We start from the raw sequence: 23,765 nt of genomic DNA, 5'->3' as shown, positions 1-23,765 counted from the left end.
TGAAAAATACCTTTTTTTTTTTGTCATGATTCCAGTGTTTAGAAACAACAATTTATAAGACAGTTGTTGTCAGATTTCATTGGTGATTTCAAATATTAAATTTAATCGAAAGCTTGTCAAACTGCTTTGGAGAATTTGATGTTTCCCCATTCAAAGAGATAGGGGCTGCACTTGTATGCCCGAGAGGCGTCTTAAAGGGACCTTGATATAGGTCTTTTTTGAGCAATAAAACTAAACTTTAGCATTTTTTTGCCGATTTTTGCCTTTATTGTGATAGGATAGTATAGAGTGGATAGGATAGGAGTGGATGGGATCCGGATAGGTCCGCGAGCCGGGACTTGAACTCGGGTCGCCCGAAACGTAACGGTGCTACATGGCGGCGCTGCCCACGAGGCTATCGGCACTGACTTTAAAATTAAATTTTACATTTTTTTTTTATAAAGTTTATTAACAGTAATTTCTTCTTCATTAAAAAGTTTTACCTAAAGAAAGATACTTTTTTTTTTCAATAAAATGTTTAAACTCTCTTTTACATGGATATAGCAACAGCTGCTAATACAGATTTTGTGTATTTATATCTATGTTTCCCATTATTTTTTAAATAATAAAAAAAGCAAATCAGATGAAAATGACACTGCAGTTGTAAAATGACTCAGCAACATTCTAAGCAGTACAATAAAATGAGATGGCAGGATAAAGCCTTCCCCGTGCACCTTCAGATTTGCAGTGTCAGTGAGACATCTGGGAATTTTGCTCAGATCTTTTGTAGAATCTGAATGCAGACATAACAGGTTTTCTCTAGGAGGTCAGTACATGGAGCCAGGCGGGGCAGTGGAGTTTATTCAGGGGCATCAAGGTCATGGCATCTGTGACACGCACAGAGGAGAGAACCAGTGTGTGAGCAAATGCTCTGTTTTGAGAACGGAGGCCCCCTGCCTCGAACCATCCGCACATCATCCTCTCTCGCCGTATGGATCTCTGGCACTCAAATCTCTCTCTCAATATCTGTGGAATGTCGTACTCCTGTGAAGTACGGTTCACACAGTCTAGTACAGAGAAGATGAACCTTATATAAGCAGTCCTCCCTTGGGTTTCAAAACGGGACCCCCGATGAGTGCGCTAGGACTGTTTATAGAGTGTAGACTGCTCTTATTAACGTAAAAGCTCTTCCCATAAGGCACTGCACCGGAAAAAAACCTGTTTAAAGAAAATGATGGGTTTTGTTTATTAAGGATAATCTGACTGAAATCACTCTGGCTCCATGCGGAGACCTCAGTCTTCAGTGTATTTGATTACTCACTGTGTGAGGACAGGAATGAAGACCAGGTTTCTGCTAACAGTGAGATATTGTTGTTTTTTTCTGTTCTGCAAACATATTTCTTGGCAAAGCAGTGAGCCAGCAGGTTGGGTATAAAGGTTTGGGTCAGGTATTTTGATAACTCAAAGGCTGAATGTGGAATGGGATATACTAGCGTACTACTCCCAGCATTTCTTCCATATGGCAGAAATAGTAACTGTAGTATGCTATAGTTTCAGCCAGTATCCATGTGGGCAAGTTAGTTCACTTGGTGGCTCCTATCTAAGGGAATCTCCAACACAATCTCATGGCAGTTCTAACTATTTTATGTTTTGGTGATTTGGTGGGAAATTTGAATGATCTCATTTGTATGTTTTCGTACATCTGCTTACACCCAACTGAGGGTTAGAAGGGGAAAAAACCTATTAACAGGGTGGGAAAGGCAGGACTTTTGTTCCTTCAGGTATCATACTGAGGGACCGTTTACACAACGGCAATTTCAACTAAAAACTGAAAACTTTTTATGCGTTTTAGCCATTCATTTAAATGACAACAGCGTTTTGGGGGCTTAAAAATGCAAATTTTTGAAAACCAGTTTCAAAGTGACAACGATACTATTATCGCCTCATTGTAAACTACAAAAACGCAAATTTTGTGTAAACGGTGACATCATGCGCATGCTTATTACACGTTCAGTCTATAGGCGCATGTTTTTTACCAAAGTGACAACGCCAACTACTGGCCTGGCATGAATAATTCAGCATTTTTTGTAATTTTCGTAAATCTGTGTGATCAGGGATTGTTGTTGTAAAACACTACATGAAAAACACAAAAGAACAATGTTTCCGTTTTTAGTACATAGTTGTCCTGTAAACGTACCGAGTGTTACTATCTGTTCATTAATTTTTATTAGTGCTGTCAAACGATTAATCGCATCCAAAATAAAAGTTTGTTTACATAATATTATATATATATTTAACAAAAATATATTTATATATAAAATATTTATATAAAATATAAATTATATATACATATAAATATATATATATATATATACATGTAAATATTTCTTAAATATATACATGTATGTGTGTATTTATTTATACATAATAAATATACACAGTACACACACATATATTATGTAAATACAAACTTTTATTTTGAATCCGATTATTTGCGATTATGAATGTTATGGATAAGACAGACAGAAAAACGATTAATCGCATCCAAAATAAAAGTTTGTGTCTACATAATATGTGTGTGTACTATGTATATTTATTATGTGTATATATAAATACACTTACATGTATATATTTAAGAAATATTTACATCTATGTTTCACAACCATAAAGTGTCACAATACTTTAGTCTTTGTAATCTTGACCTAGTATTTGATCATTTTAAACCCATCACATTTTTTTATTTTTATTATTTAAACATGCTTGTGCTTTTTTCTTTTCTTTTCTTTTTTCTTTTTTTTTTTTAATAAATGCCACTTGATTTGACATTTATTTGTTCGATCCTATAGTTATTTAATGGCATTCATACATTTTAAGTTTTTTTTTAAGGCCACTGTATATTATATAAACTTTTATACGCGTATCCATCCACAAATGTCAAAACCTTTTTTGCTGGGTCACAAGAGAGGATATTAGAGAAGTATCTATATTTTCCTGCTCATTTGCATACACGCCCCGCCCCGCCCCATGACGTCGACTGGAAACGTATTCTCCGAGGCGCCTTTTCTACACCAGTTCATTTCTACGCTGCCAGCAGTACACGAGGAGAGAGCAGAGACAATCAGCTCGCACCAAAGACTCCTACATTCACTCTCCAAACATCAGGACACCTTCAGAGAGCACAATGACGGAAGAAAAGATCTCCATAGAAGATGTAAAGACGTCCAACGGTGAAGCGCACACAGCCGTCGCCAATGGCTTGAGTGACCGCAAGACGAGCGAGCCGGAGACCACCGGGCAGAAGCTGAAACGGATCGCCATGGCCAATCTGCTGGTCATCCTTACGGTGTCAGCGGTCATCGCCGGGGTGTTCATCGGGCTCGGCGTGCGCAGCGCCGGCTTGAGCCGCACGCAGATCATTTACTTCGGGTTTCCCGGTGAGCTGCTCATCCGCCTGCTTAAAATGATCATTATCCCTCTGGTGGTCTGCAGTCTGGTGTCCGGCGCTGCCAGCATTGACCCCAAAGCCCTGGGCAAGCTGGGCGGCTGGGCGATGCTCTTCTTTCTGGTGACCACTTTGATCTCGTCAGCTATCGGCGTTATTATGGCGTTCATTATTAAGCCAGGTGTCAATGACGGGGGGAAACTATCCCTCAACACTCAGGATGACAGCGCTGTTCCCGAAGCCAAAGAAGTCATCGATTCGTTTCTAGACTTGATAAGGTAAGTCAACAACGTGACGTCTTTGTAAGTAAGTGTGGCGTAAATTGTTCCCCATTGAACACGTGTTCGCACATTTCGCGATTCTGAATCGGAAAGAGTCCGACATGTGTGTTTCCAACTCTTTCCGTTGTTAAATTTCCTTTTAACCGAATAAACTATGACATTATCTAAAGCAGTATCGATGTCGGTTTCGTGAACAACAGTTTCCATGATTGAGCCGGTACACAAAAACGGACTAGCGGACTAAATTAACAAATGAACCGTAATTTACAGGCATTTTATCAATACTCTTAACCGATTCCTCGAAATGATTCAAACTCCCCTCCATGTGCCAGCGCCAGCTCAGCTTTGCTGAACAGGAAGAGGAAAGAACAAGTTAAGTAACTATGTCAACGAACAAGAAAGGGCAGATACATTTGTGACACATTATGTAACTGGAGTAAAAAAGTTGTCAAACATACACGTTTAAAAACGTTGCTGCTATTGCCTACATAAACTGAATCGGAGCTGTCACCCATACGAATTTCATTACTGCTCAGGAACCGCCTTAAGCATGCTGTTTTTTTTTTTTTTATATATATATATCACTTTTTTTTTTTAAATAACGCCACTTATTGTTGCATCGACTATCATAAATTAATTTAGCGACATTGTTTTGACTATCTATAGCCTGACGGTGATCCGTGTGCTGTAAACGAACACTTGAGTTGCATCAGCTGCGCGTTACGTGTTAATCCGCTCTGGAGAGGATGCAGGTTGATGGTCAGTTTATAGATGTGGCACTTAACCCATTCACTTTTCTTGGTGTGTGTGGTTTCCTTAACCAGAGTAAATTCACAAATTTTTGATTTTTTTTTATTATTATTATTTATTTATTTTATTTAAGCATTATATGATGCACTAGTAATTAAAATAAATGCGCATTTTTAAAGAAAATATGTATTTTGAACAGAGGCAAACATCTCTTGCGTTCCATAAGTGTGCCTAAAACCGACTATGGGTGGGTTTTGGGGTTTGGCCCCGTTTGTCGTGCTGTAAACAGGTCAAATTTCATCATGTGTTTTACAGAATGATGTGAAGAGGACACTCTGTTCTCATTTATCTTCAAAAACAAGTAAACAACAACCAAAAAGACATTTTTGTAAACCTTCTCACAAATACACAAGACACGCATGTTAATAATAATATTTACAAAATGTAAATATTTACACTGACACACATTAGGGTGACCTGACCCAAGAGAAACAGGGCTTTCCTGTTTTTGGTGGACTGTCCTTGGAAATGTCACTCGGCCCACAAAGTGAGAGATGAAATGTTTTGTATACCTTTGCAAAAATCAAACATATCACACATTGTAATTTCAACTTCATACTTAATCTTATTTACTTGCAAAAATTGTCATATTTTTAAGTAATAGATATCATATATCATTTCAGAAACCTAGTCACCTTAAAGGGATAGTTCACCCAAAAATAATTATTCTGTTATCATTTTCACACTCAACCTGTATTAGTTTCTTTCTTCTTTTGAACTAAAAAGAAGATTTTTTGAAGAATGTTGGTGACCAAACAGTTGACGGTAGCCATTGACATCCATAGTAGGAAAAACAAATACCATAGTAAAAATACTATGGAAATCAATAGCTAATTTCTTTCGTGTTCAACAGAAGAAAGAAACTCGTACAGGTTTGGTACAACTTGAGAGTGAGTAAATGGAGACATAAAAATGTAGTGTTTCTTTCCTCTTTATGTTTATAGCAATTGATTACGGATTCTGGTTTCAAGACTAAAGGAATAATGGTTGATAATTGTTGAGGGTTTCGATTGCTAACAGTCGTGCATTCGTTCCCACAAGACCGAAGGAGCTAAACAGCCAAAGCCTGTTTTATAACAGCATTGGGGCTGCTTTAGGTTAATGCAGTTTAATAACTTATAAATCATAAGTTTTCACCAAAATTCTCTTGTTTTTTTTTTTTTTCAACCATAACAGACAAGCTATTTTTGTTTCCGTGTGCTTCTTCGTCATTTCCTTGTTTCGTACTTTTGACCAGTTCCTCAGAATACAGTAGCTATCCTTCAAAGAAAAAGGTTTTTGTCTACAGGTGTTGCTAATTTAAAGCCAACTGAAACATTTGTAGTGTTACTCCTTTGTGTCTCCAGGGCGAGTCAATGAGGCAGCGTATGCTTGCCACATGAGGGCAACACGCACGTGCAAACTCATGCAAACATGAGGCAGCTGATGTAGCTCGTGTCATCCATCAAAGGGTCTTCTCTCTTGGGGTTTCACTGTGAATAAATCCTGCCATACAATCGCAAGGACCACCATGGACCCTGCTGATTTCACACTCAGACAGTCTTTCTGTTGAAAGTCTACAAACAGCACGTTCTAGCGTCTGTTTTCTAAGTTTAAACTTGTGTCAGCTGTTATCTGTAGTTGTGTTGCCTTGTCAGGTTTAATGCCAAGGCAAGACCCTGACAGCATGTGGTGGAACAAGCCCTCATTCCCCCGTATTACGCAAAAGATGTAGTTTATCTTAAAAGTTAGGCGAGTTATTTAAATATAAATATTAATATATTAATTATACCTTGATCATTCATGTTAGTTCAGAGTGCATCAACTAATGTTGAGATGCAGATCTTTAAACATCTACACAAAGGCCATAGCATTGAAATTAGATGCGAATGTACTGTATATTGTATGCAGGGTTGCCAGGTTTTCATAACAAAACCCACCCAATTGCTACTAAAAAACTAGCCCAAAATGAGCCCAATCGCGTTCTGGGGTTTTTTGTCAAATTTGTATTCCACGGGCTACATATCATGTTATTTGGGGTCGCGACAACCCGTGGCAACAGTGTTAAAGAACCCCAATTCAGTGGAAAAACCATGGATTTGGCAACACTGATTGGATGTTAATGTTTCTTTTGGCTGCATGAATATGCCAATTTGCTTTCTCACATCTCTACTTTTAAATATGCAACTTAGCTGGATAAATGTATAAAAGTGACCAACTGGATATAAACTAATGCGAACAGATGGTAACAATCGTGATATTAAACATTTGGGTTGGACTTGTGTGTGTTTTTGTCACATCGTTTTAACAGTTTGAGGTACTACTAATGTTAGCATCCTCTCAGTCTCGACGGAAAACATACTGCTGTTCTTTACTAATGCAGCATCTAGTCAACAAATTAATTCGTTATCTGTGTTTTATATCTGTATCTGTCTTGTGTGTCAAAACAAACTCCATGAGGCATCAGTGATTTCGCCTCAAGAGGTCGCTCTCGTACCGTATCATGACAGCCGACCCTTCTCAGTCGCTCCATCAATGGACGCAACACTGAAAAACTGCTGTTCCAGAAATTGGTTATTGGTGCCGATTAATCGGCAGACCTCTAGAACAGACTAAAATTTAAGTAATTTCACTGAAATATTGCTTGACAGCTATGATCAATTTCATTGTACGGAAAAGAACAGCTTGAACATTCTGCAAAATTTCTTTTTTGTGTTCTTCTGAAGAAAGCAAGTCCGATGCATCGTGGAATGTCATGAGGGTCAGTAAATGATTCATTTCTGGGTGAATTGTTCCTTAAATCCATTAGTGCATGCTTTGTGTACAGTGATTATGAAATTCACACTTTTCCCCCAGCATGGCCTTTTTTGTGTAAACTTTGTGAAAGTTTATTTTAGACAGGGCAAAGTCATTGTGTAGTTATATTTATCTGTTAATAGTTACTTTTAATATGTCAACAAACACCGGACTTGCGATAAATCTTTGATAAGGTGTGTGCAGTGCCACGTTTCAGTAAGGTCCTGTTTGATGTGTGTACCTTTTTACACGCCTTTTGTAGAAAAAAGGAACTACAATCACGCCTACCAGTCATACTTGGAATGCAATGAGTCATTAAATTGTTGACATATTTGTCGTTGCGTGGTATTATTATTTGAAAATGATGCCTAAATAGAGCTCGTCCCACCCAGATCACTGGGATTTCAATGCAATGCTTTGGAAACCTGTGACGACATTTGAGTGCGTCAATAATCAAATATTTCAATGGTGTAAACTGGTCATACCAGTGTTGCTATGCAGGTTCCTCTGGTGTGTTTGGGTTTCATTAAGGCTTTTGCATGTATTTTAAGTTGTTGCTGTCCTCTGAATGTTCAGACAAGGGAAATTCGAGGAGAGAACAACCCCTGGCATAGGTGTTTGGCAGTACCCTGCTGTCTGGGAAGCAGCCTGTTGCACAGCACAGCAATTTTGAAGTTGTTCTTCTCTAAGTTTTCCAGTCTCATCTTGCTTCAGCTGTACTATTTTACGATAGCACTCGTCACCTGTATGCTTTAGGTGTTAGCGGGGAATGATAGCGATTTATTGGAAAGGTCCCTATGGGCAACAGATTCCATACGTGTTCAGAATCAAGTCTGTAATGGTGCTTTTTACTTGCCTTTTTTTTGAAGATGTAACTCAAGCATAGCTGTTTTTTCACTGGGATAAAAAGTGGCACACAGGTCATATTAACATCATACCAGGCATTATTTTTCCACCCAATTGAAGACTTCCTCCTTTTTCCCCCTTTTTTTTATGCACACAGACCATATTAAGGTCAGGGATACCAGAATATCCCTGAATGTCTGTGTTTGTCATTAATCCCTATCTCCAGGCAGGTCCTAGTGCTCGTCTAGTTCTTCTCCATTGGAGGGAATGGGGTTATGGGGTAGAAGGTAATGTGTGGAATTGGGATTAGTGGAGGGATATAATCGGACTAAATTCTTCAAGTTATTTCCACATCAGGCCGCTCAGGGATTGGCTGGTCAGGACTGTGAGGATTTTTATTGCCAGTGGGCTGAAACTGTGGCTAGAATTGGATCTTTGTTCTCTCACTACCTTGCTCTGAATAGTGTTTGCTAATGCTCAAAATATACTTCAGTTTTGATGTGAATGCTTAGCTTATACATACAACCAAATGCATAGCCTTTCAGAACAACAGTACAGTGTTGCCACCTTGTGAACCAACTAATTAGTGCAAATATCTTCAAGGCACATGTGCGTACAGTACGCTTGTAGTACTATGCTGATATCAACATTTGTCACATGCCCTAGTGAATGCGTAAAAACTTCAGTATACTTTGCAAGATGTGAAAACATAAACTTCTGACATTTAACTAGTTAGGATTTGTTTGATATAATTGGCCGATATATTTATATCTGGTTTGAGACTGTCAGTTATACAATTCCTTCCTGTCTTCTTCTTTCAGAAATATCTTCCCATCGAACCTGGTATCAGCTGCCTTTCAGTCGGTAGGTTTAACAAGATTTGGTTTAACATGAAAAGCAGACGTGTTTTATATGTGAAGTGATTATTTGATGATTCTGAACATTTCTTCTTCACAGTATGCCACTGGTTACAAGTTTGTGAAAAATGAGACCAACTCGACCATCTTCTCCATGGAAAAGGTACCAAGTCCCAGATTTACCCTAGGATTGTCTTGAAAGTCCAGATTTTTGTATAAATAATAAATATATTTCTAGAAATATATCTAATATAAAAACATTTATTAAAAAATATTCTATTAATACATGGATTAAAAAAAATGTTATATGGGTCAATGACGTGACGGGTCTTTTTTTTTTTTTTTGTCCAAAGGCCTTAATAATAATAATAAAAAACAGAAATATGACATCCAAAGTATGTAAGGTAGTACAACAAGATCTCTTTTATTGAATCCAAAAGGTTTTAGTTATATTTTGCGGCATATAAAGGTATTTTAAAGATTTTGAAGTGTCAAAAGGTCATAACCGTCCAATGGCCAATACAGCCATTTCGTTTGTGATTTAAATATCTTACAATGTATAAATTTTTATTATGGCATGATTTTATAACATCATATATCAACATAGTGCAAAATGTGATTAAAATTATGTGTAGAAGTCATTGCTTTGAGAAAGAATGTCCGGAAAAATGAATTTCGTTGATGTAATTCGAAGTAACTAATATAAACGGAGCATTTTGGATCAAGTCATGCGGTCAATATCATGTGATAGGATGTGACATCATTCAGAAGGACCACATGCTTGTGAAGCAAAGTAATTAACTCTCTTTTAACTATTTGAAAAATGTAATGTTTTCACTTGCTCATGCGCATGTCCCAAAACATCAGGTCATTCGGTACAACCGCTATAAAACATGGAAAATGTTGTAATATTTCAAAAACTTGTACTAAATATAAGATGTTTGATTGTCATTTCGTTATCTAGCTATCAAGCTAACTAGCTAGCTAGATATCAGCCTGTTAGCAGTTTGAAAATATCGTCATTTGGTATAACCAAAAGTGTCATTCAGTAAAACCAAAATTTTGGTTAAACCGAATGACTTTTTTGGTGACACATTTTGTCCATCTTGTAAAAAATGACAAAAGCTGTGTTAACTGATTATAAAAACCACATAATCTCATTGTTAACATATATAAATATTCAATGAATTTATTTTTAAAAATTATTTAATGCAATTTTTTTTATATTCTAGAAATGTATTATAAAACATAATATAAATATTAGTGATTTAATGTCATTTAAAAAAAAAAAAAAAAAAAAAAAAAAAAACTTTTCTTTTTTTCCCCCCCTTGATTTCAGTCATTTATGTGTTTGATTTTAGGTTCCAGTTGGCTCAGATGTGGATGGCATGAACATCCTGGGTCTCATCGTGTTTGCTATGGTATTTGGGGTGGCTTTGAGGAAACTTGGAGAGGAAGGAGAGATCCTTATTAAGTTCTTCAACTCTTTCAATGAGGCCACCATGGTGTTGGTCTCCTGGATCATGTGGTAAGGGAATGTCATGTGCTTTTATTGCTTTTAGTGATGTTTGTTCCCAATTTGTGGATCACCTTATCTCAATGTCTTCCTGTCTGAAGGTATGCACCACTGGGTATTATGTTCCTGGTTGCTGCTAAGATTGTGGAAATGGAGGATGTTGGCTTGCTGTTCGCCAGCCTTGGGAAGTACATCGCCTGCTGCGTCATTGGCCATGCCATCCACGGTCTCCTCATCCTCCCGCTCATTTACTTTGTGATTACACGGAAGAACCCCTACACTTTCTTGCTGGGATTGGTCACCGCTTTGGCTACTGCCTTTGGAACCTCATCTAGGTAAATAAACAGCACCTACTTACACTCTTCAAAATAAAGGTTCTTATTGGCATCTATAGGGGTTTTGGCACTGGGTAGTTATAGGAGTTCAGATATAGGAACTAGCCACCAGGGCAGTCCCCCGAGAACTAAATGTTATGTTAGGACCATTTTTCTGGTTGCATTCGCACTCCCAGTAGGAACTCTGAAATGACAAAAGCTGTCACTTACGTCCTGCCACTCTGGTTGTTGAATTTTGATGTTGCCGAGAACGGCTTAGCTGGAGCTTGAGCACACAGCTCTCACATTCTCCGTCTTTATCAGTTTATGATCTGTTTAACACTATAATCTCATATGTCTTAGATAAAACTGTTAAAAAAGTAAACCGTATACAATAAAATATTATTGCATTTGCCATGTAGTTGATGCCCATTGTTGCTAGCTGAGCAGATATACAACATGTATATTCATGTTTCACTTGGTCCCTTCAAAATTGTGTTGGATTTCCTACTTAGCTTAAAGGTTGAGAAATGCCTGGACTTTGGCGTTGATCAATCTATCACTGTTTTCCATGTTTGTGGAGTAAATATGTAGGCTATAAACTGTGTTTACACAGTAAAAAAAATGGTAGGTTCCAGAGTTTTGCATGTGTTCAGCCAATCAGCGTACACTTGCGTCAACTGGTAGTTCCTGTTGTGCTGGGTTAGACCCTACTCTGAAGTAGGAGCTAATTTATTTCCCCCAAAAGGCGTTCATAGAATTAAGATTATGTCCGGTTCCTGTGGTGTGAACACGCCAAAAAGTGGCTACTTCCACCATTAGTTATAGGAACTATGAAAAAGTTCCTCCGGTGTGAAGAGCTCCTTATGGGATCATGATGAACCTTTATCTGAAGAACATTTTTTCACTATAAACCTTTTGTGTATTGGAAATGTTACGTTATCAGGACAAACTTTTAAGAACGTATTTTGAAGATGGACCCTGAAAAACATAAAATTTTTATCACAAATACATTAAAAAAATTGTACATGCAGATGTTTCGTCTTTTATTTGTATTATATAGCAATACATTTATGCATTTATGCATAGGTCCTTTTAGAACCTCTTTTTAAGACTAAGTCTGTATAAAACCTGGTATTTACATCCATCTTGGATCCGAACACAAGTGGTCTGCTTAGACTGTCACTCCTGGAAGTATCATGCACCACAGCTGTGTCTCCTGTCACCACTTGTGATCAGATTCCTAGATTTGATGTATTATTAAACCAATTTAAGTTTGATTACTTACCTTGTTTTGATTTGATTTATTAAATGAGTATTGCATATGCATAATTAAGCAGGAAATAACCATCAGCTTTTCTGATCAGCTCTGCCACGTTGCCCCTAATGATGAAATGTGTGGAGGAGAACAACGGTGTGTCTAAGCATATCAGCCGCTTCATCCTGCCCATCGGAGCAACCGTCAACATGGACGGAGCCGCCTGCTTCCAGTGTGTAGCTGCGGTGTTCATCGCTCAGCTTAACGGGATCCCACTGGACTTTGTCCAGGTCATCACCATCCTGTGAGTTCATTGGATGTCTTTTAGTTACCTCCGTACTCTGCTTGATTGGAAGACGTTTGTAGACTGATTTTTTTTTTAATCTCCTTTATAGCGTGACTGCGACGGCGTCTAGTGTGGGAGCTGCTGGGATCCCTGCTGGAGGGGTGCTGACGCTGGCCATCATTTTGGAATCAGTGGGGCTGCCCACCAACGATCTGTCGCTCATCTTGGCTGTGGACTGGCTTGTGTGAGTATCGGTTTTAGATGATTTTGTGGGTTAATGAGAAAGATGGTGTGGTAAAATTGAAAGGATAGCTGTTAGGGAGGAGAACAAGGGTGGAATTATATTATATTGCATCCTCATTCTCATTTTTTAAAACCATGACGATAATTATTGTCTTTTCTGTATTTTTTTTTCTTCATTTAGCGATCGCACTTGCACCGTCATCAATGTTGAAGGTGACGCCTACGGAGCAGGTCTTCTGCAGTATTTCGTGGATCGCACTTCCAAAAAGGAGGGAGTGGAGCTAAGTAAGGTGCGAGTGGAGGAGGAAGACCCCGCCTCCAGGCCAGAAAGCTCTCCACTCATCGAGAAACAGGGAAACTTTGAATTGGAAGAGGTCGCTGGACCTAAACCAAGTGACAAGGAGTCCGTTATGTAGATTTGCACAGAATTTCAACAAACTTTCCTTCCCTACCTGCCTGATCTCACTAAATCAGTCTCTGCATCTACGCAGTGACCATGGGAGAGATGCTGGTTTAAATTAACACAGGACAAAGACTACATGCTTTTGACCCTCCTCTATACCCAGCTCTTATGAAAAGAGTCTGCCAAAACTTATGCACATTTAGATGGAAAAATGCTTGAACAATTATTTATTAGATGCTGGTCAGACATTTTGGAACTTTTTTTCTTTTATTTTTATTACTCCTTTTAAATATACAAAAAGTCAGTCCGGCCTTTTAAAATATTATTATTATTATTATTATTATTATTATACATGACCTAATACTTCTTAATATATGCTCCTAAATTAAAACTCAGATTTCTGTCAACACCTTTTTCATGCAAAACATCTCTTTAAAAAGCCAAAGTACCCGCAAGAACCTCTGCATCCTTCACTGTCTAATCAACGCACCAAATAATACGTTTTAAGTGGCGTGCTGTTCCGTTATGGCGTTTTGAAATACCTCGTTCATGCTGATTCCCTTTAAAAGACATCAGGCTCCTCAGATGTTGGTCCATCTAACAGGTGCTGATACCTTCACTGAACTCAGGGGCCAAAAGAAAGGTGTAGGAAGCCTGAACTTTATAACTTAACTCACAGTTAAGAGCTGACATCTTGCCTTCTGCATCCTTGTCTTTATGCTGACACCATTATGTTTTGTGGCGTCCTCTTTGGGGTCAAGTTGATCAGACGTGAACACTAGCAAGTTATGTCTTGTGTCTTAAAGCTGCAAGGCTGTTCAGATAAGGCTGTGGAAACCTGTAGATGAGAGAGTTCTCTATGTGCTGGTTGATAAGCAACTATCTGTGGTCAAGAGGTGTATTGGTTCCATTTTCAGAAGAAAGCCATAGATTAGAGCATGAATCCAGACTGGAAGTGAGATTTTGGATTCTGGAGTAATGCTTCTTCCTGGGGTGTAGGAACATGTTAGATGTGTTACGAACACTGTGGACTTTCTCTCTGTTTTGAATCTTTTTTTTTTGTTTGTTTTGTTTGCTTAAAGAATTAGTGTAAAAAATATTGTTTGCATATCCTTTTGTAAAAAAAAAAAAATATACAGAAATGAAGTATACAATTCTGTTTGCTTTTTAAAAGTGTACTTCTGAGATCTGGTTGGTTTTTGTTTTGTTTTTTTCTATGCATGTTATTTGGAGAAGAGCACAAATATGAAATGCCTGCCATTTTCTGAAGGTATTGAATTGTATGAGGAGGAATCAGTTTAACTGTAACTAGTAGTTGAACCGAATGACTTTATTCTAAATAGATTTTTTTTTTTTTTTTTTTTTTTAAGAAATGTTTTATATATGTTTAACCTAAACACACCAGCAGAAGGAAAGTATCGGGTGACAGGGTGCAAGATGTTCACCAGTGTACTGTATGTTGACCAAATGTTTTTCAATGATGAGAAGAAAGTCGACATAATAGCTAATTTCTGTAGAAATCACTTAAGTTTGACTCGCAGTTGATCGGTGTGCATTTAAATCCGACCAAAGATGAACATTAATCTTTTTTTTTTTTTTTTTTTTTTTTTTTTTTTTTTGTATTTACTCACCAACATTTTAATAGGGTGTTTGGTGCTTGCAATCTGCACTATTATCAGTCTATCATTTCTTTTCTGTTCTGTTAGTGCTCAAGATGTATTTCAAATCATGTGTATTATTTAAAATCAAACATCTGTTCTGCTGACGGATTTCACTCCATTAAAAGCCTGCAGTACATGCAGTGCTGTAAAGGCTTTTCATTCCAGGTGGCTGTAGCTGCCCTGTTGATGCGGATATATGTGGGTTTAACGGGTGGTTGTATCATAAATGGTTGCTTGATGATGTCATCAGCAGAGTCAAAGAGTACTGTTAAGAGAACCAGTGAATGTGCTCCACACTGACTGCAGAATAAAGACTTTTTTTTTTTAATAAATAAACTGTGATCTTGTCTGTCTTATGAGTTCCCAGCTGACACTACATGGTGGGACCAATGTATATGGGCCCCAGGTGGGTTTGGGGGCTAATTCAGACAGGGCAAACATAGAAACCATAGACAAACCTGGTGTACAGGCTGTATAGAGCTGAAATGATAATAAAGCTACTCTGAAACCCATGTAGGGCCCATACTGGGGCTAATTTACACAGGGTTGACATGAAACCCATAGAACCCATGTTAAAAAATGTAATTGGGGCCCATACTGGGGCTTGTTCAGAAAGGGCTGACATGAAGCCCGTCCACAAACCCATGTGCGGCCCATACCGGGGCTAATTTACACAGGGCCGACCTGAAACCCATAGAACCCATGTTAAAAAATGTAATTGGGGCCCATACTGGGGCTTGTTCAGAAAGGGCTGACATGAAACCCATCCACAAACCCATTTGGGGCCCATACCAGGGCTAATTTACACAGGGCCGACATGAAACCCATAGAACCCATGTTAAAAAATGTAATTGGGGCCCATACTGGGGCTTGTTCAGAAAGGGCTGACATGAAACCCATCCACAAACCCATGTGGGGCCCATACTGGGGCTAATTCAAAAAGGGCTGACATGAAACCCATGGAAAACCCATTCGGGGCCCATAGTGGGGCTAATTCAGATAGGGCCGGCATGAAACCAATGGACAAACCCGTATTGGAGCTTATTCAGACAGGGCCAACATAGCCCTAGTATAGGCCCCAAATGGGGTTGTCCATGGGTTCTAATTCAGACAGGGCCAACATAGAACCCATGGACAACCCCATTTGGGGCCTATACTAGGGCTAATTCAGACAGGGCCAACATAGAACCCATGGACAACCCAATTGGGGGCCTATACTAGGGCTAATTCAGACAGGGCCAACATAGAACCCATGGACAACCCGATTGGGGGCCTATACTAGGGCTAATTCAGACAGGGCCAACATAGAACCCATGGACAACCCGATTGGGGGCCTATACTAGGGCTAATTCAGATAGGGCCGACATAGAACCCATGGACAACCCCATTTGGGGCCTATACTAGGACTAATTCAGACAGGGCCAACATAGAACCCATGGACAACCCGATTGGGGGCCTATACTAGGGCTAATTCAGATAGGGCCGACATGAAACCCATGGACAAACCCATTTGGGGCCCATATTGGGGCTCATTCAGACAGGGCCAACATAGAACCCATGGACAACCCGATTTGGGGCCTATACTAGGGCTAATTCAGACAGGGCCAACATAGAACCCATGGACAACCCCATTTGGGGCCTATACTAGGGCTAATTCAAATAGGGCCGACATGAAACCCATGGACAAACCCATTTGGGGCCTATACTAGGGCTAATTCAGATAGGGCCGACATGAAACCCATGGACAAACCCATTTGGGGCCCATACTGGGGCTTATTCAGATAGGGCCGACATAGAACCCATGAGAAAACCCATTTGGGGCCCATACCGGGGCTAATTCAGATAGGGCCGACATAGAACCCATGAGAAAACCCATTTGGGGCCCATACTGGGGCTAATTCAGAGCTGACATGAATCCCATGTACAAACCCATTTGGGGCTCATACCTCAAGCCCATTATCGTGCCTATATTGGCCAAACCATGAAAAGTTGTCTGGGAAAATCCCTAAAATGATGTACATATTGGGTGCTAGAGGATTTTTCAACTAACCAAAGGATAACCACTTGTTTGTTTGGTTATCATATTTCTTATTGTCTATATCATGTTTATTTCTATATAGCTGTGCTAGTTTCTCATATCAATCCAGCCTTTCTTCTCACATAATTTCAACTCTAATTTAAATTTCATGACTCAAATTATGTTAGTGCATTTTTTTATTTGGAAAGAAGCCCTTTAATAAGCATGATAATGTATAGTCAGCCGGTTCATTATCGCAAAATAAACCCCTTTAAGGTGTTACAAGGCTCTTTAGCTTCTTAATGTCTCGGTTTGATTTAGAATGAATGAATAATCAGAATTAGAATGTATTGTTCAGCATGTTTGAAGACTTCATGGCCTACTGCGCCACCTTGTGGTTCATTTTACAGTAACTATATTTCCACTTGTCCTGCAATATCTAACACCATGAACACCAAATTAAAAACTCAAAAGTAATTTCATGTGGTTCATTTCCAGACATTTGAAATGCACTGACATGTTAAGAAACAACAAGTGGTAAATGTTGTTTTTATGCATTTACATATGTAATGTACTATAGTGAACATTACAAAGTACATTTGTGAAACACATGGTGCCAAAACCAAATCAAACAAGACAACAAAAGAAAAGAAAACAGTTAAAAAGGAGTTCAATTCAACAAAAGTTTAGGTAAAACAGTCTGACAGAAAAAAAAAAAAAAAGAAATCAAAATTTAAATATCAAAAGTGTGAAGTTTTTTAATCATGCAACATGTTTATTTATATGAAAACGAAACAAAACAATTCATATGGCATTAAAAAACAACATCAGTCTAAATTACCTGGTGCAAGTATCATTAATAAAGTGAATAGGTGCATAAAACAGTAGCTATTTTTCAGATTTACCACCCTCTCTTGCATTCTAGCCTCTTTCAACATCAGCTTACACATCTCGTATGTCAAAGAAAACATCCTACACTCTACAGTTCATAGTGATATAATGATGACCATACATCTGAAAAGCAGCAAAGTCATTTTAAGGTTTTAATGAGCTGCCTGGGTTGTTTATTATATGGTTCACTTGTGGACCTACAAACATGAATCAGTTTTCCATGATGCAGGAAAAAAAAAAAAAAAAAAAAAAATCAGTTTAAAAATTCTAACTTTTGTTTTGTGTTTAATTACTATAGAAATGGATATATGAATACCATGTATTATAGCAAAAAAAGCCATGACCTTTACACCATTTTGACATTCCTGGGATTCAGCAGTGTATAAATTACATACTTAGACTTCCAGAACTTTTATTACCATTGTTACATACAGTATATTTAGACTATTTAAAGATTTATGACTCAGCAGACCACAACACACACATAAAATAAATAAAATTGGCAAGAAATACTAACATTCAAGTGTTCAGATACAGACAGAGACATTTAGTCTGGTAGTAATAATCTACAAAAGTTCAAAATGTCCAAAGATTTTTAAATGTCAGAAATGCAGTATTACGCAATTGTGTCAAATCGAGTTACTGCTTGCTACGATCCTAACATGCGACTCTTGTCCAGCCTTTTCTTGGAAGGGTTCGGGTACTGGGGGTTCTCAATAACCCCCTCCCCAAACTTCAGTTCCAAGAAAGCATGGTGGTTGTTCGGACCATAAGCTGTGATACCAGCAAACTGCAGTGGCACCAGGGGTTGCAGGAAATGTTCTGGGAACTCCACGTCTTGTTTGTGCTCAGTCCAAGTGTCCCTGGTCATAACTCCATTACGGGGATAGAAGGGCCACAAGTCTACATGTAAATGGTTTGCTTCACTATACTGCACACGGTAGAAGTCACCCTCGACCGCTCGCTCCCATACATAGCCGTTAGCATCCACCAGTGAGCCCGAGTCCAAGTTTTTAAGGTAGTCGCAATTCGGAACGTCCTCCAAGTAGATGCCCAAGTCTACATCATAGTCCCATGGAATTACGTCCTGGTGTCGGGCAGCTCCCAACAAAGAACCCCCTTCCAGCCAGTAACGCACGCCAGAGCTCTCCAAGATGTTGACAACATATTTAGTGGTCTCTCGGAGGGCACGCAAGCAGCAGGGTGGAGTCCAGCGCTCTACGTAAAGGTATTCTGGTGTGTCGTCACGCACTGTGCCGAAACAACGTGGCGTCTCTTTACTGCAGCCAAACCACTGATCTCGAACATCAGGCAACACTACACGTTTCAGGCCAAAGCTGCGCATAAGGTGATTGGTGGCATCTTTCAGGCGACTATCCGCCTTCCACTGGTTGTGTGCAGAGCTAAACAGTGGCCGATGACTGGCGGAGAACGAAGGTCCCTCCAGGAGCTTGACCTTCCATCCCCGCAGAGATGTTTGGACAAACAAGGAAGACATCAGGGGGCGTCCTAAAGGAACCGAGAGATTGAAGAGGTCTTCGGTACGGATAAGAACCACGGCGTCTCCCTGCAGGGCTGTGCAGACGCTACCGCTGCTCCCTGAGGCCGCAGGGGTGTAGGTGGCGGTCCATTCCCGCAGATTAACCCGAAGGTGCAGGCACTGCACAGCCGAGCGTGTCAGCACTGGAGCAGCAACCAGTCGGACCGGCCCGCCACCTTCCCCTTCCAGCTCCCGAATAAGACGCTCAATTTGTCGGCCGTGGTCCAGCTCCACACCATCAGGAACTAATAAAGCAAATTCCGTCTGCACGTTGAACTCTGGACGATGAGTTTGTGGAGGCTGGTCAGGGCTCGGCGACAACACCAGGAGCCGGGCTCCCTCGGGAAGAGCCAAAGGAGGGTATGGTGGATTTTCGGCTACAGCAAGGAAGGGTAACTCTGGTCTCTGGCGCAAAAAAGAGCGAGCAACATCACCAACATAGTTCTCAAAGTCTTCAAATTCGCGAACAACGATTGTGACACGGGGGCCACGCATGTTGCCCTCAAGGCCTCCCAATTTGGCGCCTCCAACTATGCTTCCACCAACCAGATTACCCATAGCTCCCAGTCCTGGCACAGGAAGAGAGGCTTTCTTTAAGCCCTTACCTTGTTCCCGACGCTTCTCCATCATCTGCTGCTGGGCCCGCGAGACATAATATAGGATGAGCAAGTTCAAAATTATTGCTCCAGTTAACAGAGCCTGGCAAAAGCTGATACGCATTATGGCTCTTATTGTTATATGCTTTTATGGCACATACAGTAAGTGAAATCTCAAATAGAGAGAGCACAGATAATCTTGACTTGTCCAAATTCCTAAAATCTTGAACATTAACATTCTGGTTTGGTCAAAAAGAAAGCAAAGTTTGAAGTAAATATTTGATGAAGCATCTTCTGCGACCAGATCAGTTTCGGCTGATTCCATCCATTAAAAAAGACTGATGGAACAGATTCCATATTCAACTCGAATGCCTTTAGTTCACCACAGTCCAATAATGCTATACATGGAGACAAAAAAGAGAACATTTTAATAAACATTTAATAAGCATATCAAAGTACAAACTTATTATTTGAAAAATCCAGATCAAGTTTGTATTACAAAAAGCCTATTAGTCGTCATTACTAAGTCTAGCCAACAAAGATGACCTAGAAATACGCTCAAATCTGCTGTCCCAATTAGAGATGCAATCTAGATAACCTACATTCATGTATTTGAAAAACTCTCATTTGATCACTTGAGACAGGTTCCTACAAATATAGAACATGCATGCAAAATTAAACCTAAACAAGCCTACAATCATCGATTCATGTAGATCTATGTAGCCTCGATCTTAAAAGCATACACACATTCACGTCTTCATTATGCAAAGCGGTATAAATCACGATTGTGAAAACTAACATTTTACGGTTGATTCAACATTTTCCTCATCAGCAGATTGTCTGCACGGTATTCTTGCAATTCTTCCCCATGCTGATTCGGAAACGAGCAAAGGAAGCCTGAGAGAAGATCACAATATGGCAGGAAGCTACACTGCTGGGTCGCTTCAATCAATCCCATAGAAAGAGAACGAGCGGGTAGAATGACAAATTACGCAGTGCTTCAGTTCTCAAATGGGCGGGCTTTAGCGGTAACATAGGTTTAAAAAATATTTAACGCTTCACTGTCTATTTTTCACATGTGTTATCTGTAAGCAAGATTATTTTTTACTTTATTCATTACAATTTTATTTTTTGTTTCTCTGCAATTTTGTAATACGATTTTATAACAAAAACAAAGATGAATTAAATTCGAATAATACATAAATATCAATTATAATATTCAGAACATAAAATATATTTAGAAACATTATATTTAGAAACAAAATATTTAGATAACATTAAAAATAGTGTGTATGCACGTGACGTCACCGTCGACCGTTACAACAACTGCGGTCACGCCCACAGAGTGGCACAAAGACTGAGTGGCAGCATTGGTTCTCAGCGTGAATGCCGCGAAAAACACACAAAACGGGAAACAGCTTTGATATTGACTGTACAAATAGCTTTGACACAAAACCTGAGGTATATATTTAAAGACTGCCGAAAGCTACAGAAAAAAAGAAGCAAATGGATCACTGCAATTCACAGAAACAGTTGGACTCCATGCAGAGAAACGTGGATTTGCAGTTATCATTTTGTGTCAAAATGTTGGATTTTGAGGTAAAATCATACCGTATATAATATATTGTATTGTTATATATTATGTTGACAACTCATCAATTAAATATTTACCATCTTATATTCTGCATTTGGGTGTTTTTAAATAAATACTGACAAAAACTATACAAGTTTTAGGGCTGGACAATATGACGATATATATATATCATTGATATAAGTGATTACTCCGATTTAGACCTACCTATGTAGTTACATAACGCAAATCTGCCTGTAAATATTTTATATAACGTTATTTCCCCGCTGTCGAAATCTATATAAATGTCAGGAAACACGACTCCTGGCTGCATGTCAATATCCATGGATATCCATTTATTTGACAAGTTGTAAGAAACACTTTCGAGCCCAACTTTTAGTGTAATTGTTTGTTTTTACTCGCGTTTTCGCAGTTTCCTCTATTAAATCCAGTCATGCAGCAGGTTCTTTTGCCACTCAGTCCAGCTGAGAGAGCGCGTTCCTGCGGGAAAGTGACGCCGATGCATACCCTCTATATGTAATGACGCGACATTGCCACGTGATACCTTTTACTTTTCTCACCACTTGTCAGGATGGACCAATCACAGTCTTTGTGATGACTGGACTCGACTTTTTTTTTTTTTTTTTTTTTTTTTTAGTAGATGTTTTAGGTGATTTTTATTTTTATTATATTTACGTTGTAGCAGTTCTATATCTTGTCTCCTATTAAAAAAAAAAATCTCGAGATTTTAATTGTCTTTTGATCTTATGGAGCCGCAAAACGCCCCCTTGCGGAAGCCAGCTTTATGACCCATAGGGAGGAGCGTTTGGAGCCATTCCGTGGTTGGAGTGGACCACTATTTGGCACTTTTCCGTGTGTGTGAGTACTCGCCTATCTGTATCGGGCAGGAAAACGGGAGAGGGCTTCGGTGGAGACTTCAAACAACGGGGTGGCTTATTTTTCTGTATTTCCACCTCCTGGCTCCGGCGACAGCTCGAACGCTCTGATGGAGGCGGAAAGATCCGGCGGGGTGGCGGGCGGAACGAATCAGAGCCCTGCAGGAAGCGGAGCTGGGCGCAATCCGAACGGGCCGAAGGCTGTGCTCGGTCCTGCTCCCACCGCAGCAGCCGCCGCCGCCGCCGCGGCCGGGCCGATGGCTGGATCTTCACAGCCGCGAGATCCGCAGGACGGGGAAGCGGGCCTCTCGTTGCCCGGGATCTTACATTTCATCCAGTTCGAATGGAGCCGCTTTCAAGCCGAGAAATATCGCTGGGAGGCCGAACGAGACGAGCTGAGGGTAACAGCGTTTCTTTAATCGCTTGTTTTGGTCTCTTGCAGACGGATTTCTTGAGGAAGAGCACATTTATAGATAAGACGCAGAAGTCACGATCGCCTGCTGTTATTGTTGATCAGGCGTAGTTTTGGGATTACATTGGGTTTAGGTGTTTCTCAGATGTTATTCATTGAAACAAAAGCAGATTTAACTGTGAAATGTTGTCCTTTTGTTGAATAGCCATGCCCACCTAGGTTAAGTATAGGAGTCGATTCTGGTTCCGATTCATCTAAACGATTCTAGTGTAGCATTAGCGCTGTTCTTCTAGTACTTTTTGAGAAAGGAAACGCATCTATTCTTATTGTATTTACTGCTGTCATCAGTCTGTCACCTGATTATGAGATCGTTTGCTTTTTCAAAATCAATCCAACAATTGGTCGTACCTATTTGTTCAATATAAATCTATGTAATATAATGCTACATAATACAAATTTTAAACACAATCTAGTGCACGTTGTCATATGAACAACCAAGTCAGTTAGCATGCTGATTTAAATCTTACGTGATATCATAACACAGTAACAGTTTTGCATAATTTCGAGTAGGACATGACCAACTTGTGGTTCAGTAAGTGGGTTAAATGATTTCAAGAACTGAAACCAAATGTGTTTTGACTCTTTAAAAAGAACAGGCACAAAACAGTCATCCAATACTCGAACCAAATACACTGGTGTAGTTGTATGTTTTTGATTCACTAAAAAAAAACGCCTCATAGGAGTCATTGGTGAGGGAATTGGACTAGACTGGTCACGCAAGAACTTATATTTACTAAAAAAAGCAGTAAGACATTATTATTAGGCTATTTGGTTCATTTCTCAACTCTCTACGGACACACTGAAGCTCAAGTCGCCATTGGCTAGAACATTTTTTATTTTACTCGCCAGACTTTTTACATGCAATGCAATGCAAAAAAAAAAAAAAAAATCTACATGCATTTAATATAAATATAAAGTATACCTTTCAAATACTATGTAAGTCAAGTAAACAGTCTAATAAAAAAACAAATAATCTACTACAAGCAAGTAATAGCACAAAAAAACCAACAGAACAAAGATGCAAATGAAATAAACAGTGCTTTTCAGGTAGATCTAACAGTAGTTGGATTATATACAGAAATTGAATGAAGTAATCAAATGTAAAATAACAC

General features: G+C 39.2%; 3 protein-coding genes across 3 annotated transcripts in view; 2 read left to right on the top strand and 1 right to left on the bottom strand.

Moving 5' to 3' along the window:
• Positions 1 to 3,010: 3,010 nt before the first annotated feature.
• slc1a5 (solute carrier family 1 member 5) lies at positions 3,011 to 15,003 on the top strand. Its single transcript, XM_048159745.1, has 8 exons — positions 3,011 to 3,699; positions 8,955 to 8,997; positions 9,091 to 9,153; positions 10,352 to 10,518; positions 10,608 to 10,841; positions 12,188 to 12,382; positions 12,474 to 12,608; positions 12,789 to 15,003. Exons 1-8 carry the CDS (start codon positions 3,161 to 3,163, stop codon positions 13,021 to 13,023), a joined length of 1,611 nt encoding a protein of 536 aa, XP_048015702.1. The 5' UTR covers positions 3,011 to 3,160; the 3' UTR covers positions 13,024 to 15,003.
• A 1,864-nt stretch (positions 15,004 to 16,867) lies between these two features.
• On the bottom strand, positions 16,868 to 20,796 carry LOC125248119 (fukutin related protein). The gene is made up of 2 exons (XM_048159744.1): positions 20,515 to 20,796; positions 16,868 to 20,113 (listed from the first exon to the last, which is right to left on the bottom strand). Exon 2 carries the CDS (start codon positions 19,837 to 19,839, stop codon positions 18,229 to 18,231), a length of 1,611 nt encoding a protein of 536 aa, XP_048015701.1. The 5' UTR covers positions 19,840 to 20,113; positions 20,515 to 20,796; the 3' UTR covers positions 16,868 to 18,228.
• Positions 20,797 to 22,104: 1,308 nt separating this feature from the next.
• The window catches only part of strn4 (striatin, calmodulin binding protein 4), a 32,345-nt gene continuing 30,684 nt past the window's right edge, over positions 22,105 to 23,765 (top strand). Inside the window, exon 1 of the mRNA XM_048161166.1 lies at positions 22,105 to 22,582. Within this exon, the coding sequence (XP_048017123.1) occupies positions 22,292 to 22,582 (291 nt within the window). The 5' untranslated portion in view covers positions 22,105 to 22,291. The remainder of the gene's footprint in view (positions 22,583 to 23,765) is intronic.

Source organism: Megalobrama amblycephala, linkage group LG16 (assembly GCF_018812025.1).
Source record: "Megalobrama amblycephala isolate DHTTF-2021 linkage group LG16, ASM1881202v1, whole genome shotgun sequence".
In the NCBI taxonomy this organism is placed as follows: Eukaryota; Metazoa; Chordata; class Actinopteri; order Cypriniformes; family Xenocyprididae; genus Megalobrama; species Megalobrama amblycephala.
This window is presented reverse-complemented; position numbering and strand designations above follow the sequence as displayed.